This window comes from Notolepis coatsorum, assembly GCF_963971535.1.
Source record: "Notolepis coatsorum genome assembly, chromosome: 2".
Classification (NCBI taxonomy): domain Eukaryota; kingdom Metazoa; phylum Chordata; class Actinopteri; order Aulopiformes; family Paralepididae; genus Notolepis; species Notolepis coatsorum.
In genome coordinates, this window is record NC_140166.1 from 127,248,245 (window position 1) to 127,264,339 (window position 16,095).

At 45.9% G+C, this 16,095-nt stretch overlaps 1 protein-coding gene across 1 annotated transcript in view; it reads left to right on the top strand.

The window, feature by feature from the left end:
• Window positions 1-16,095, top strand: part of megf8 (multiple EGF-like-domains 8) — a 129,005-nt gene that overhangs the window by 102,074 nt on the left and 10,836 nt on the right. The window contains exons 38-41 of the mRNA XM_084308713.1: window positions 1,518-1,713; window positions 2,224-2,392; window positions 6,310-6,502; window positions 7,570-7,740. Of these exons, the coding sequence (XP_084164839.1) occupies window positions 1,518-1,713; window positions 2,224-2,392; window positions 6,310-6,502; window positions 7,570-7,740 (729 nt within the window). The remainder of the gene's footprint in view (window positions 1-1,517; window positions 1,714-2,223; window positions 2,393-6,309; window positions 6,503-7,569; window positions 7,741-16,095) is intronic.

Sequence of the window (16,095 nt, forward strand, 5' to 3'; positions counted from 1 at the left end):
GCTAGATATTTTGCTCGTTATTAATGTATAGAGGTGCCAGAATCAGTTTATAAATCCTTTAGAAATGTTTTCCCATTTGAGATATAGGCATTAAGCTCCCAGTCGTCATTTTGGACACCATTTTGAAAATTAAGCCTCTTCGGAAGGTGTATTTCCCTAAAACTTTAGTATGTTCCTAAGTATGTCTAGGGGTACTTGGGGTACCAGAATCAAATGACAAAATCATTTATATAATTTTTATATTGACATATATATAGCCATTTTAAGCTTGGCCAGCCGCAATTTTGGACGCCATCTTGAAAATGAAGCCTTTCTGGAAGGTGTATTTTCCTAGATTTTTAGTATGTTAGTGAGCATGCCCAGAGGTACCAGAATCAGTTGAGAAATCCTTTGCACCATTTTCTTAATTTGAGATATAGCCATTTTAATCGCCCCGGCGCCATCTGCGACGCCATCTTGGAAATGACGGCTTTCGGAGTGGTCGATTTTGGTCGACTTTTAGTATGTTATTTAGCACGCCCAATACTACCAGAATCCATTGAAAAACCTTTTGTATACATTTTTTTGGGGTTAAACCATATATTGACTCGCCTATTGTGCTGTATGTATAATGACGATACAGTTTCATCTACCGGTAATCGCCTCCCGGCCACTGCCACCAAGCCTCTCGAAACACGTATATATCCGTTGTTCGTCCCCATTGTGTTAACAGGTTCAGCGCCAGAGGTCGCTGTGGGCGTATGGCCGTTGTGTGCCAGCGCTTTGTTCAATGGGGATAAATGCCGGTGTTTGCAGTGCTAAAACTATATTAAATATTATAGCTCTCTCAAGGGACACCTACGGGAGACTGCAATTCAACACTGGCCCCTGTAAATATCCTAACCCAACCCCCTCCAATGTACAGTCATTTACCTAGTATGGTTTTGTCAATAGTCCAATGTACAATTTTGTTTGTTTGTACAGTGTCTCCCCCCCCCCCCCCCCTCAATGTACAGTTTTGCTTGTATATACAGTGTGCCCCCCCCCCCCCCCCAACCACCTCCAATGTAGATTACCCAGTATGGTTGTCAATATCCCAGTGTACCCAACCCCCCCCACCCAACCTCCTCCAATGTACAGTTTCTACGTCAAATGTATATACTCCCTTTTCCTGACTCCTTCTGTATCACAAACAGTACTGTATTTGCAAATCTGGTATGTCATAAATGTATAGATGTAGCAGTACTGACTATCTGTATGTCATGTATGTCATATATGTCCTGATGAATTGAAAATGGGGGACCCTGATGTAAACAAGACGAAAGTCTTTCTCTGGTCTGCATCCCCTTAACAATTGTGTGTATTGAGCTGTACTGTATTGTACCCATTCTGCAATCTGTTAATAAAGTTTTCAATCAATCAATCAATCAATCTAATAACATAGTCGATTGTCAGTGACTTTCTTCTGGACAAGATGCATGACTAAATGTAATCGAATCTCTATTCTCCACATTTGTCCTCTCTCCCTCGTGCCTCAGTGTATGAGTCCGTCCTTCGTGCCCCTGCGCTGCGAGGCGGGTCAGTGCGGCCGCCTGCTCTCCGGGGGCGACTCCTGCTCCCCACAGTGCTCCCAGCTCACCCAGTGCTCCCAGTGTATCGCCAGGCCCCAGTGTGGCTGGTGCGCTGGCCACGGGGGGAACGGAGCCGGACGCTGCCTGCAGGGGGGGCTAGACGGTAAGAGGGAAGTCTGAGGTAGAAAGTAGCCCACTACATTTGACTAGTACTGCACTTAATTATGAGGTATTTGTACTTTCAAAGGAAATCTTCTACTTTTTACGTTATTTATCTGTAACACCTGCAAGTGTTCGTTTCAATAGAAGGGTTTGCATTCAAGACATGCAGTCAGTCCATAAAATAGATATACTGAGGACATTTACTTTGATCAGAGTATCAGAGTATTTCTACTTTTACTTCGGTAAAGGGTTTAGGTACTTCTTCCAGCATTGGTTTGTGCCCTCGCAACGTATGTGGCTTTACTGCAACACACCACACATAAATCTGGACACGAAACGATGGAGGGTTAAAGCTTTTTATTTATTTATTTTATTATTATTTTTCTCCCGGCCCTTTTTTGAGGGCACTCCATCCACCCCCCCCCCCCCCTCTTTTTAAAAGGATCTTAGGATACGACTCACCTCTAGCATCTAACTCTCTCACCCCCCTCCTCCCCTCTCTCCCTCCCAGGGGTGAGTGAGGGGGTGTGTCCCCTGAGGAACAGCAGCTGGTCTTTCCTCCACTGTCCTGAGGAGGATGAGTGTGCCAACAGCCATCACCACTGCAACAGCACCCAGGACTGCCACGACCTGGCCCGGGGCTACCACTGCACCTGCAAGCACGGCTACGTCCTCAGTGGGTAAGACCAGGCTACGTCCTCAGTGGGTAAGACCAGGCTACGCCCTCAGTGGGTAAGACCAGGCTACGTCCTCAGTGGGTAAGACCAGGCTACGTCCTCAGTGGGTAAGACCAGGCTACGTCCTCAGTGGGTAAGACCAGGCTACGCCCTCAGTGGGTAAGACCAGGTTACGTTACGTCCTCAGTGGGTAAGACCAGGCTACGTCCTCAGTGGGTAAGACCAGGCTACGCCCTCAGTGGGTAAGACCAGGCTACGTCCTCAGTGGGTAAGACCAGGCTACGTCCTCAGTGGGTAAGACCAGGCTACGCCCTCAGTGGGTAAGACCAGGCTACGTCCTCAGTGGGTAAGACCAGGCTACGTCCTCAGTGGGTAAGACCAGGCTACGTCCTCAGTGGGTAAGACCAGGCTACGCCCTCAGCGGGTAAGACCAGGCTACGTCCTCAGTGGGTAAGACCAGGCTACGTCCTCAGTGGGTAAGACCAGGCTACGCCCTCAGTGGGTAAGACCAGGCTACGTCCTCAGTGGGTAAGACCAGGCTACGCCCTCAGTGGGTAAGACCAGGCTACGTCCTCAGTGGGTAAGACCAGGCTACGTCCTCAGTGGGTAAGACCAGGCTACGTCCTCAGTGGGTAAGACCACGTTACGTCTAGAGTTGTTCCGATACCGATACGAGTATCGGAAAAGCCGCCGATACTGGCTAAAATGCTGGTATCGGTATCGGCGAGTACCCTCTAATGCTGCGCTCCGATACCATATGACGTAATTTATCAACAACACTGTGGTCTGTTGAGTAAGCATTATAAAACAAACGTGTGCTTAATCGATTAAAGTGTCAATGCCATTTGTCATTTTAACAGCAGATACTTTCTTAAATGTCATCGTCCCGACAGAGCGGTGTTGACGGAGAGCTCATGGGTTCGCTTGGTGGCTGGTGTTATTACTATTAGCATTGAACAGCTAACCGAAAGCTAGCTTTAACATTACCTTGGCTAAAGTTGGGGCTATTCATATAATCCAGCAATAATGGCTGCAGACCTGCAAGCAAAGTACAGCAAGTTGGCAAAGGAGTATTCCAAGTTAAATCACAATGTCACCAGTAACGTTACAGTCTTCTATGGTCTTCCCATATACCGGTAGCTCATGCTAGCTAACGGTAACGTTGTCATTGCACAATTGCACGTCGCGTACACAATTAATGACATGTTGCCGACAGCCATATCGGCGACAATGTTTAGCTTTTAGTGCCAAATGATAAGAGTCTGAGGCGGAGTCTCAAAAGAGAATGTTGAATATTTATTGTGCAAAAATCACAACAGATGCGACTGCTACTGAACGGAGCCTTGTAGACAGACTGAGTAGGGTATATCTGCAGAGCCAGTGGGTAGCGAGTGCAGCAACGTATAATGTCCGTGTGGATCATTGGAGTAGGGTATATCTGCAGTGCTGAAGCCCCATACTCATTGATTAATGATACTAATACAAATCTATACAATCACCTGTTGTTGAATAAATACCATTACTTTCTAGTTATGACTAAAAAACAGTATATATAAAACAGTATTTGTTAAAAAAAAAAAAAAAAAAATATATTTATAAAAAATTTATATAATATCGTTTTTTTTTTTTTTTATGTATGCACTGGTATCGGATAAATATCGGTATCGGCCGATACCCAAAGCTTAGGTATCGGAATCGGATCGGAAAGGAAAAAATGGTATCGGAACATCTCTAGTTACGTCCTCAGTGGGTAAGACCAGGTTACGCCCTCAGTGGGTAAGACCAGGCTACGCCCTCAGTGGGTAAGACCAGGCTACGTCCTCAGTGGATAAGACCAGGCTACGTCCTCAGTGGGTAAGACCAGGCTACGCCCTCAGTGGATAAGACCAGGCTACGCCCTCAGTGGGTAAGACCAGGCTACGTCCTCAGTGGGTAAGACCAGGCTACGTCCTCAGTGGATAAGACCAGGTTAGTCCTCAGTGGGTAAGACCAGGCTACGTCCTCAGTGGGTAAGACCAGGCTACGTCCTCAGTGGGTAAGACCAGGTTAGTCCTCAGTGGGTAAGACCAGGCTACGTCCTCAGTGGGTAAGACCAGGCTACGTCCTCAGTGGATAAGACCACGTTACGTCCTCAGTGGATAAGACCAGGCTACGTCTTCAGTGGGTAAGACCAGGCTACGTCCTCAGTGGGTAAGACCAGGCTACGTCCTCAGTGGGTAAGACCAGGCTACACCCTCAGTGGGTAAGACCAGGCTACGTCCTCAGTGGGTAAGACCAGGTTACGTCCTCAGTGGGTAAGACCAGGCTACGTCCTCAGTGGGTAAGACCAGGCTAGTCCTCAGTGGGTAAGACCAGGCTAGTCCTCAGTGGGTAAGACCAGGCTACGTCCTCAGTGGGTAAGACCAGGCTAGTCCTCAGTGGGTAAGACCAGGCTACGTCCTCAGTGGGTAAGACCAGGCTACGCCCTCAGTGGGTAAGACCAGGTTACGCCCTCAGTGGGTAAGACCAGGCTACGCCCTCAGTGGGTAAGACCAGGTTACGTCCTCAGTGGGTAAGACCAGGTTACGTCCTCAGTGGGTAAGACCAGGCTACGTCCTCAGTGGGTAAGACCAGGCTACGTCCTCAGTGGGTAAGACCAGGCTACGCCCTCAGTGGGTAAGACCAGGCTACGCCCTCAGTGGGTAAGACCAGGCTACGCCCTCAGTGGGTAAGACCAGGCTACGCCCTCAGTGGGTAAGACCAGGCTACGCCCTCAGTGGGTAAGCCTCACCAGGCTAGTCCTCAGTGGGTAAGACCAGGCTACGTCCTCAGTGGGTAAGACCAGGCTACGCCCTCAGTGGGTAAGACCAGGCTACGTCCTCAGTGGGTAAGACCAGGCTACGCCCTCAGTGGGTAAGACCAGGCTATGTCCTCAGTGGGTAAGACCAGGCTACGCCCTCAGTGGGTAAGACCAGGCTACACCCTCAGTGGGTAAGACCAGGCTACGCCCTCAGTGGGTAAGACCAGGCTACGCCCTCAGTGGGTAAGACCAGGCTACGTCCTCAGTGGGTAAGACCAGGCTACGCCCTCAGTGGGTAAGACCAGGCTACGCCCTCAGTGGGTAAGACCAGGCTACGCCCTCAGTGGGTAAGACCAGGCTACGTCCTCAGTGGGTAAGACCAGGCTACGCCCTCAGTGGGTAAGCCTCACCAGGCTACGTCCCACACCTGCAGGAGGTTGAGGATTTCTGCACCATTGAACCAAGTAATAAATAAAGTATAAATCATTAGTAATAATGATTACTATTAGTAATAAGTAATAATTATTACTTATTATTTATGGGCCGACAGTGGCTCGGGAGGTAGAGCAGCCATCTGGCAATCCGGAGGTTCCCGGTTCGATTCCCGCTCCTCCCGGGCAGTGTGTTGATGTGTCCTTGAGCAAGACACTTAACCCCTAATTGCTCTCGATGAGCAGGTTGGCACCTTGCATGGTCGCCTCCGCGGTCGGTGTGTGAATGTGTGAGTGATGGGGGTGTAACGGTACACGTGTCCGTATTGAACCGTTTCAGTACTGGACCTTTGGTTCAGTACGGCTGTGTACCGAACGATTGCAACGGTATGCTAACCACTAACTTACGCACGTGCAGAACTTTTTTTTTGGCGTGCAGAATTTAATTCAAAACTCCCAAGTTCACCGCTCTCCGTAGTCCAACGCACGCATCAGTTTCTGTGCTAGGAGGCTACGTCTTGGTTGGTGGGGGAATGGATTTAATCCAGGTTTATCAACCATACCGGTATGGTCCTTTTTGATGGTCTCTTCACAATACCTGGACAAGTGTGACCCGTGCCCCTGCCTCTCTCTCTCTCTCCCTCTCCCTCTCCCTCTCCCTCCCTCTCTCTCTCTCTCTCCCCCTCCCTCTCTCCCTCCCTCCTGTCCAGTGTTTCTGGCCAGTGCGAGCCGGTGTGTGCGCAGGGCTGTGTGAACGGGACGTGCGTGTCACCAGGGGTGTGCCAGTGTCACTTTGGCTTCGTGGGGGAGAACTGTTCCTCACAGTGCAGCTGCAACAAACACAGCAACTGTGCCAGTGTGAACAAGCCAGACGTGTGCCTGGAGTGCCACAATAACACCATAGTGAGTGGATAGGCAACACACACGCACACACGCAGGGGAGGAAATTAGGCCACTTTACTCGCCAAATGCGAGTATTTTTTACGTTTGGCGAGTGATTCATGAAGACCACTCGCCAGTCTGGCGAGTATACAAAAAAATAAAACATTCTGCAATCACTGCACTGGCAAACAGTGCGCGTCTTCTGAGTGTTCGCTTTAGTTGACAGTGCCACGAGAGCACTGCACAAGACCACCCGCGGACATATAATGTTTAATAAACGTTTGCGCAGTACTGGCCAACCCGCGGACATATAATAATAAAAGTCCCGCGGTACTACTAGGCTAGCCATCAGGAGCACTCGCAAACAGATAACGTTAAACACAGCAGAATATGGAAAACAGACAGACTGACCAACGGGGAACTGCATCCAACCCTAGTACAACCATCGAGTATAAGTTACTAAGGACACATTTAAATCACAGAGGTGTAATGTTGTCTACTGGAACTGTATACAGTGGTTAGCTTCTAGTTAGCGTTATATAGCTGCTTGCTAGCTAACGTTAGGCCCGTGTGCTCAAAGCAGCCAGCTAGGTGTATCTGTTATGACTATAATGTTTCCGAAAAAGCACCGGACTACGACGTAAGGTTAGACATTTTATTTCATGCTCAAAAGCCCCTGGCTTGCACATCGCAGTCACGAAAGGGGCTAGCTCAACCAGTGCACTGTGCACAACGTCAACAGCACACCAACCCAACTGACGTTACCACAACACTTGACGGTACTTCACAGCACTGTCGTAAGACCACCGTGCTGTCTTAAAGGCACAGTGTGCCTACCCAGATGCATACACAACATTGACGCGGCTTGACATACAAAGAAGTAATTATCACAATTAGCGATTTTGTTTGTCTGGTAAAAAATCTGTTTGGCTGGTAAAAAAAATCAGATACTCGCCAGTTGGCTGGTAAGCCAAAAAGTTTGTTTCCTCCCCTGCACACACGCATATAAACATTCCTCTATCTTATATCCAGCGGTCCATAATCTGATGTGTACTGACTGCAACCGTCCTTTCCCCACATGTTTCCAGGGCAAGCACTGTGAGAAGTGTAAGCCTCTGTACGTGGGCTCCGCCAAAGGAGGCGGGACTTGCCGTCCCTGTCGAGAGTTCTGCAGGGGGAACAGCGCCGTGTGTCTGTCCCGGGACGAACACAAGAAAGCCCAAGAGAACCCGCGCCTCTACCCTCTGGACTCCGTGAGCGTAAGTGTCCGGCATCTTTTATAGAAGATAAGAGCTGTCTGTTTATAGCTCATTGTTTAAAGGAGACGTCAGAACACAGGACTCAATTGTAACAGCCGTGGAGGACAAAGGTTTATTGCAGTGATCACCGAACAACACAACCCAGAAAATCCTAATGTACAAAACTAGCATCTTGTCTTTTATAGAAAATATGACACATAACCTACGTCAGACATGCGTCAGACTTACGTGTTTATGCGTGCAAATGACTTTATGCTGGTGTGAGCGTGTGTGAGTTCATGTGTGTGTGTGTGCGTGCGTGTATATGTGCGTGCGTGTAAAGGTGTGTGTGCTAGCGCTACTGTTATGTAATATCCTTCTATTGTAGTTATCAAATCCAAATGAGACAGACTGTCTCCTATTAGTGATTGCACAACAGTTCACACAACAGGGTCCATTTACTTAAATATAGCATAGTTCATAATTATAGCCCTACAGTATTATAGTATCCTATAGGCCTCCCTCCGTTTCTACATATAGCTGATCAGAGGCTTACCGGCATATGGTGCAAAAGACCGTATGTCAACGTGTGTGTGTGTGTATGTGTCTGTGTGTGTGGCTTACTGACGCCTAATGTCTAAAGGCCCCCTTACATAACCGCTCTAAATCGGGGTATCTGTGTGTCCATGTGTATAAAGTGTATGTGTGTGTGTCTATGTATGTGTGTGTGTGTGTTACTGGCGCCTAATGTCTCTCTCTGATGTTTCCTGTTAATTACATAACTGATGGGTGTGCGTGTGTCTATGTGTGTGTGTGTATGTGTGTGTGTATGTGTGTGTGAGTATGTGAGTGTACACATGTGTGTAAGGGTCATTATGATCGGAGCTCCCTGGCGCCTGTCCTTGGCCGCTTCCGGTCTTTTCCTGCACTTCCTACCTTGCTCTCATTGCTTAGTTAGTGAGAGCAACATTTATGAAGACACAGTACACCATCTAAATACAGCAAATATATTACCTATATATATAAGCATTTAAAGTGTATTCTCCACCACATAATCCTCCCTTTCATGGCAGAATGCCATGACAATGCAAAGTGAGTATACATACTAATGCTTTTTTATGCTAGCATTATGTGTGTTGACTCTCTCCATACTTCAAAACACTTTCTGACCCCTCCCTTATAGCAACTCCCCCCAGTTACCGTGCTCAGAGACAGAAATACGTCGACCAAGCAGTGAAGATCACCGCTCGGGCCTATCTAATTCAGAGACCTACCAATCTAAGTCAATTCGAGGTATTCCGGTCAAAAGGCCCACAATATGTTAAGCAAACTTCCGCCCTTACAGGAGAAAAATTAACTCCCTGATGTCAAAAGTTGTAAGAGAGGTAAAAACTCAACCTATCGTGACTTACTTACGCCAGTAACTCCCCCTTCAATACTTAGTTTAAACATTAAAGGAAAAAAGGATCATATAAACATGATTATTTTACAAAAAGCACAAACAACAACCGTGAATACCTAAAATGGCATGATTATAACAAACACTCTTTATCACTGTCCACTCAATGTCTCTGTCCAGTCCATAGTCCATGGCTCAGTCTTTTCATTTTTCCATCTTGTCATGCGCTTTCCTGATGTTACCACACCAGGGACTCAGCCTCGAACCTGCTTAGCTTCTAAGATCAGATCAACCGTGTTCAGGTTTGGAATGGCCACAACCCAATCCTCTGTAAGCGAGGACAGTCTGCAGCGAAGTCCTCCTTCTCCACCTCTGGCCTGCTCGTAGACCCACAGTCTGTCCATCATCCGTCCACACCATCTCGCCAGGCCAATGCAACATGTCCAACAGGAAAATTACAATTAGAAATTCCCATATATAACTGCTTGTTTATCCCACTATTCCCCTTCTAAATTTGATCTAGCCAAGCTCCATTGTATAGTCTCGTGCCAACATCTTCCCTGTATATTTAATACACATAATAGTATTATTAAACTCAACTTCCACCTTAAACCTCTCTCCTAGTCATATCGGCTTTAACATACAACTTCTAACAGTCAGGTGATGTGTCGTAGCATCAGTCACTGCCCTTAGCTCTGGTTTGTGTCCTCACACCCTAAATGGAAATATAATAAATGCACAACCAATTTCCACACATTTGACACAATTAGTTGCTAAACCAGACTTGTGCAGTAACTGCTTACTGGAAATATCCAATTCTATAATACATTGAAAGAAATGATGAATAAGACCCTTTAATTTGTTTGGTTCACTTTGACCACCACAGGTTCTTTGACCTTTAGAACCTGCTTGTGTAGGGTACCCCTCTTTGTCCCTTAGATCCTCCCTTTGGTAGAGTACACCTCTTTGTCCCTTAGGACACACCCCCCTCAGTTGCTAATGCTTTGTGACTATGCAACTGCTTACTCGTGGCACTGAGCCCACTGAAATAGAGAAGAGGAATGTATAGTGGATGTACATAATCATAATATGTTCCACAGCATAATTACATTTATTCACTCAGTGATACAGGGCTCCCAAATTATCTTGGCTTATTAATGATAATGGAAGTTACTCTGGCATACTTTGTAGGTGACGCACTCTTTGTTCATGCATATATCACTTTCTACAATGCTTTGAAACACTGAAGAGCGGAAACAGGAATAGCAAAAAAAGCTAGTTGAAATATATAGCTTCTTTAAAGGGGAACTATTTTACTATTTCTTTCACTATTTGGGCACTTTTACACAATTCCTGTGAGTCTATGGAACACCTCTGTAATATATAATTTTTTTTTATTCATTGTTTTGTATTTCTAATCAAGTACTCAAAAACAGCATTTTTCTACCTCAAGATCTCGAGCTGTTTTGAGCCTGGGCACCTAAACCACTGCGCCACTTCCCCGCCGCCTGAACATTAACATGCAGCAGTGTCTTTATGACATCACATATAGGGCACATTTTCAAATGACTCAGTTCAGTGAGGGTGAATATTGTGAGAGGAGAATTGGAAGAATGCGCCAATATGAGAATTTTGAGACATAGAACATATTAATATAAGTTCACATAGCTAGGAAACAATGCTAAACACTCAAAAAGCCATTTATAAGATGGTTCCCCTTTAATACCTGAACTTCACAATTCTGAGGAAACAATGTATGTGCAGACTTAACAATAGGCACTGTCGTTAGCACTTTGACACTTTTCTCATGCTTTGCACAACATCACAGTAGTACATCTGCTACATCTGCATATTCCCCACATTGACTTCATCACATTCCGTGGTAAATACATCACAGCCGTCATGACTATCCTTATCGTTTGGCCCTCAAATTGGGGCACCTTAATGAATGAAAACCTTTATTTAAAATGGACACCACAGCTACATTGGACCAGTCACAATGAATAGACCAGATGTATTGTTTTGCGTGTTTATAGCATAAGTGCGAGTTTTCAACACTATTCCCTTGGTGTGTCATTACACATCTGCTACTCCTTGTTTTCATTACTGACTTTATTAGTCACCCGGACTATTAACATATAATCAAATTTGTGGACAATGTTCTGCCCGTCCCTTCTCCTGACGATGAGACCAGTTATAGAGCTATGATTCTATGTGTGTCTAGTCCTCCCTTTCATAGACATGTTTTTTTTCTCTGGTCTCTTCTTTTTTTTCTTCATAGTATCGTTGAGGGTCATGTCATCGTCATATCATATTTTTTATGATACTCATATTTATTCTGCTCATATCTTGTTTAGCCGTGCTATATTGTCACCGGCGTTGCTAATTTTTATGCCTATGGAGGCTTCCTGTTGCTCTCTTGTACAAAGCACTGTGACCTTAAAGTGGAAATGAAGCAGTGCGATAAATACATATTCATAGCATCACATTAGTATTTAGATAAGCCACAGAAGAAATCACGTTATAAAAATAAGCAGTTTCTAAGAAAAAACGATTTGTTGTGTGCATTTCTGAAGCATTTAGCATTATGGGCGCGGCCATTTTGTTGCTGACGTCATGGAGCTTGTTTGGTGTATACACTGCTGGTTAGTTGCCTATAGTGAATGGGTCAGTCGGTAAATAAAATGTTGCCTACAAAACAACGGGACCGCGGTGGTTCTGTTTGTATTGCTCCTGGCTGTTCAAACTAATTTTACCATGTGAGAGAGAGGAAAGTTGGTTAATTTCCACAAACTACCAGTGAAAAAAACAGTGTTGTTGGCATGTTGGCTCAGGCTGGCTGCACTCAGGCGGCGTGATCAGCCTGTTGGACAGGGAAGGAGGATCTGCAGCGAACACTTCATTGCCTCGGATTATGTTGTTGGGGGTGGAAGGTTTGTCCAGAAGACCACTAATCAGCTGAAGCCTGATGTGGTTCCCTCGGTCTTCGACAGACAGACCGGCGTTAGCTCTCGGGAGCGATCGCTAGCTAGTTGGCACCAGCCGGGGACGCCGGGCGTCGGCGTTAGCTCTCGGGAGCGATTGCTAGCTAGTTAGCACCAGCCGGGGACCGGCGTTAGCAACCGGGAGCGTCGCGGAGCATTCAGCCTGCTGGCTACACAGCTTGTCGGTGTGCTAATAGCCTCTGCAAGCTAACGGTAGCTGGCTACACAGCTTGTCGGTGTGCTGGAGCCTCTGCAAGCTAACGGTAGCTGGCTCCAGGCTATTAGCACATCGACAAGCTGCTGGAGCTCCCGACGCTCGGCTGGTTGAAGTGGATCTAGGTAGCCAGCAGGCTGAATGCTCCGCGACGCTCCCGGTTGCTAACGCCGGTCCCCGGCTGGTGCTAACTAGCTAGCGATCGCTCCCGAGAGCTAACGCCGACGCCCGGCGTCCCCGGCTGGTGCCAACTAGCTAGCGATCGCTCCCGAGAGCTAACGCCGGTCTGTCTGTCGAAGACCGAGGGAACCGCATCAGGCTTCAGCTGATTAGTGGTCTTCTGGACAAACCTTCCACCCCCAACAACATAATCCGAGGCAATGAAGTGTTCGCTGCAGATCCTCCTTCCCTGTCCAACAGGCTGATCACGCCGCCTGAGTGCAGCCAGCCTGAGCCAACATGCCAACAACACTGTTTTTTTCACTGGTAGTTTGTGGAAATTAACCAACTTTCCTCTCTCTCACATGGTAAAATTAGTTTGAACAGCCAGGAGCAATACAAACAGAACCACCGCGGTCCCATTGTTTTGTAGGCAACATTTTATTTACTGACTGACCCATTCACTATAGGCAACTAACCAGCAGTGTATACACCAAACAAGCTCCATGACGTCAGCCATGACGTCAGCAACAAAATGGCGGCGCCCATGTTGAAAACAGGGATATTATATTTGATTTTTCAGACAAATAAGATAGATTTCACATTTGATTATAGAACCCTGTCTTACACAAGGTACACAACAAACAAACTAGGATCACATTGCTCACTGCTTCATTTCCACTTTAAGGGCAACAAGGTGTCACCTCATATTTTATACACTTCCTTCATATGTCCTTATAGACTATTATATGTTCATACAGTGAGATTGCTGGCAAGATGACCCTCTCAATGGCCTAGCACAGGTGTAGTTGCATTGTACTTAGCTTTGGGTTCATGGTTTTGGTGTTTCGATGAGGACTTGACCTTCTGTCCCATGCATCTTCCCCTGGTCACCCCAGGGCCTTCAGTCTCTGCTGGTCCAGCCTCTGCTGTCCCTTCTGCTTGTCCCACTCGATTTTCCTGATTGTAGAACAAAACACTTACACCATCTGGCTGGCTTGCACATGGTAATTTTGTTGATCATTATCTTATTACAACACTGTCCTTGTTTCTGTGCAGAACTCCGTGTCGCTTCCAGGTGATGCCAGAGTCGTGCTTCTTTGTCTCGGACTGTTGTTGGATTGGCTCGCCCCACTTTGGTCTCTCTCTCCTTCACAGGATCTTGACAGACTGCCTTTTCTGCACTGTTTGCAACAGGCTGCTCATGCAAAAGTCCTATGCAGGACCTTTTAAGCTGCATTGCATGGCTTGCAGTGGCCTGTTTGTCGTTGGCAACGGGCTGCTCATGCAAAAGTCCTATGCAGGACCTTTTAAGCTGCATTGGCCTGTTATGTTATCTTAGCGCTTTTATTAGTTTTCATGCGATTACCTCATAACAAGTAGTAAGCATTTGCACAGGTTAGTTCTTCTAAACAGTTCTCCTAATAGTTACCCCCTTTTCACTATAGGCCTGTGACCTAAACCATAGTTAACAGGATTTCCTCCGTACTCTCCGCAAACCTATTAGAGAAAAACAAAAACAATTTCCCCCGTACTCTCCACAACCTATTAGAGAAAAACAATCGGTTAGCGATATTCAGAAAACATTATTTAGCATCCATGGCGCGCCCATACTTACACATTCACTCCTATTTACCATAATCAATTCACTTCTTTTACCCACTTTGTCATTTGTCCCACAACTCTTGTCTTTATAACGTCTTGTTGTTCTCTCTCTTCTCATCCTCCCCCGTTTTCACATTTCACATCGTGAAAATGAAACCTGCTCCATTCTTGTCCCTTTACTACATCCATATTGCCTTTTCCACGTCTCTGGTAATTGATCTTAAAATACAAATTTAAAAATCACAAAGGTGTTTCCCCAGAGTCTACTTTCGGCTCCGGTTTTATTCTATGTTTTTATAAATGACATGGACAATAAAAGCCATACAGCCAAGCTGCATCTTTTATACGGACGTCACCGTCCTGTATACAAGTACTCCCTCCTTTTTCCAATTTTTTTTTTATTGTTTTGTATTTCTAATCAAGCACTCAAAAACAGCATTTGTCTACCTCAAGATCTTAAGCCGTTTTGAGGCTGGGCTCCAACCACTGTGTGGCCTGGTGCCAACTGCCACATCAACTGCCACATTATTATGCAGCTGAGAAATCTGTACATTTTAGATATATATCCTATTAATATAATATAAGTCCACATAGCCAGGAAACTGCTAAACACTGAAAAAAGGCCATTTATAAGATAGTTCCCCTTTAAACTAGTTTTAAATGTAAAGAAAACTAAATTCATGGTGTTCACAAGGGCTCGCTCACAGCCAGTGAATCATGTTCATATTATTACGCTAAACGAAGCATAGAAAATGTTTCACCCTACACATTACCTACCAAGCCCTTCGCCCCTGGTACCTAGTGGACCTCCTCTATTCCTACAGACCGCCCCGGAGGCTGCGGCCCTCTGACTCCGGTCTCCTCTCCATCTCCACCACCAACATGCGGACTGTTGGTCTCAGAGCCTTCTCTGTGGCTGCTCACCCTCTGGAACTCACTCCCTCCAAACATCCGTAGCGCTACATCCCTGCACTCCTTAAAATCCCCACTCAAAAACCCCTACCATGTCCCTGTGTGATGTATTGCATATCTTACTGCTATCTGATATATTGCAAATGTTACTGCTGTCATATTGGCCAGGTCTTTCTTGCAAACATCTTGTATCTCAATGGGCCTTCCTGGTTAACTAAAGGTTTTAAATGAAAATACAAACAAAAATAATTGCTTAGTTTTGTAGGGAGATCCAAAATCACATCGTACAACATGGACCGGCTTGGTCCCCCGTCAGTGCTGCGGGAACAACCAGGTTAACGGTCTCGTCATAAACACTGCAGCAGTTGTTGTTTTTCTTTTTACTAATGCATGTTCACCCTCCCTTGATCATCTGTATGATATGAAGTGCTATCTATCTATATGTAACAGCTAACCTAATGCTGACAGCTCTCTGCTAAATTCTGAAGAGCTCCATCTAACCTGTGCAAATGCTTACTACTTGTTATGAGGTAATCGCATGAAAACTAATAAAAGCGCTTTCTTGTCTGTGTTGGTGTTTGTTTACTGTGAAAAAAGAAAGAATGCATACACTGTATTGCTGCAACAATTACCAATGTGTTTTACACAAATGGCTCAATAAAGGAATCTGAATCTGAATCCATCTCTTTATAAATATTTTAGGCAAAAGATGGTTTCCATCTGTGTCCATCCTACAGCTTTAGCGGCTACAAGCGGCTCGGATTTACACATGCACATAACTTGGCCTGTAGCCCAGACTTCCTGTGGGGAAATGACCCTGTTTCCTGCTTAGGTGATTGTCTTATTGAAACTCTGTCATACTCACAGCAAAACCTTCTTCACTCCTCCTCATCCTCCCTTTTCCACCACACCTTCTTCACTCCTCCTCATTCTCCCTTCTCTCTTCTCCTGTGTTCAGCTATTGGGCTCTGCCTAAACCCATTCTCACAAACTCACTGCCAATTCACCACGCAGTTCAGTTTTAAATTTCTATAATACCAGAACCATTATTAAAAAGTCCCAGCAACGTCTTTTCTTCCTTAGGAAACTGAAAGAGTTCACAA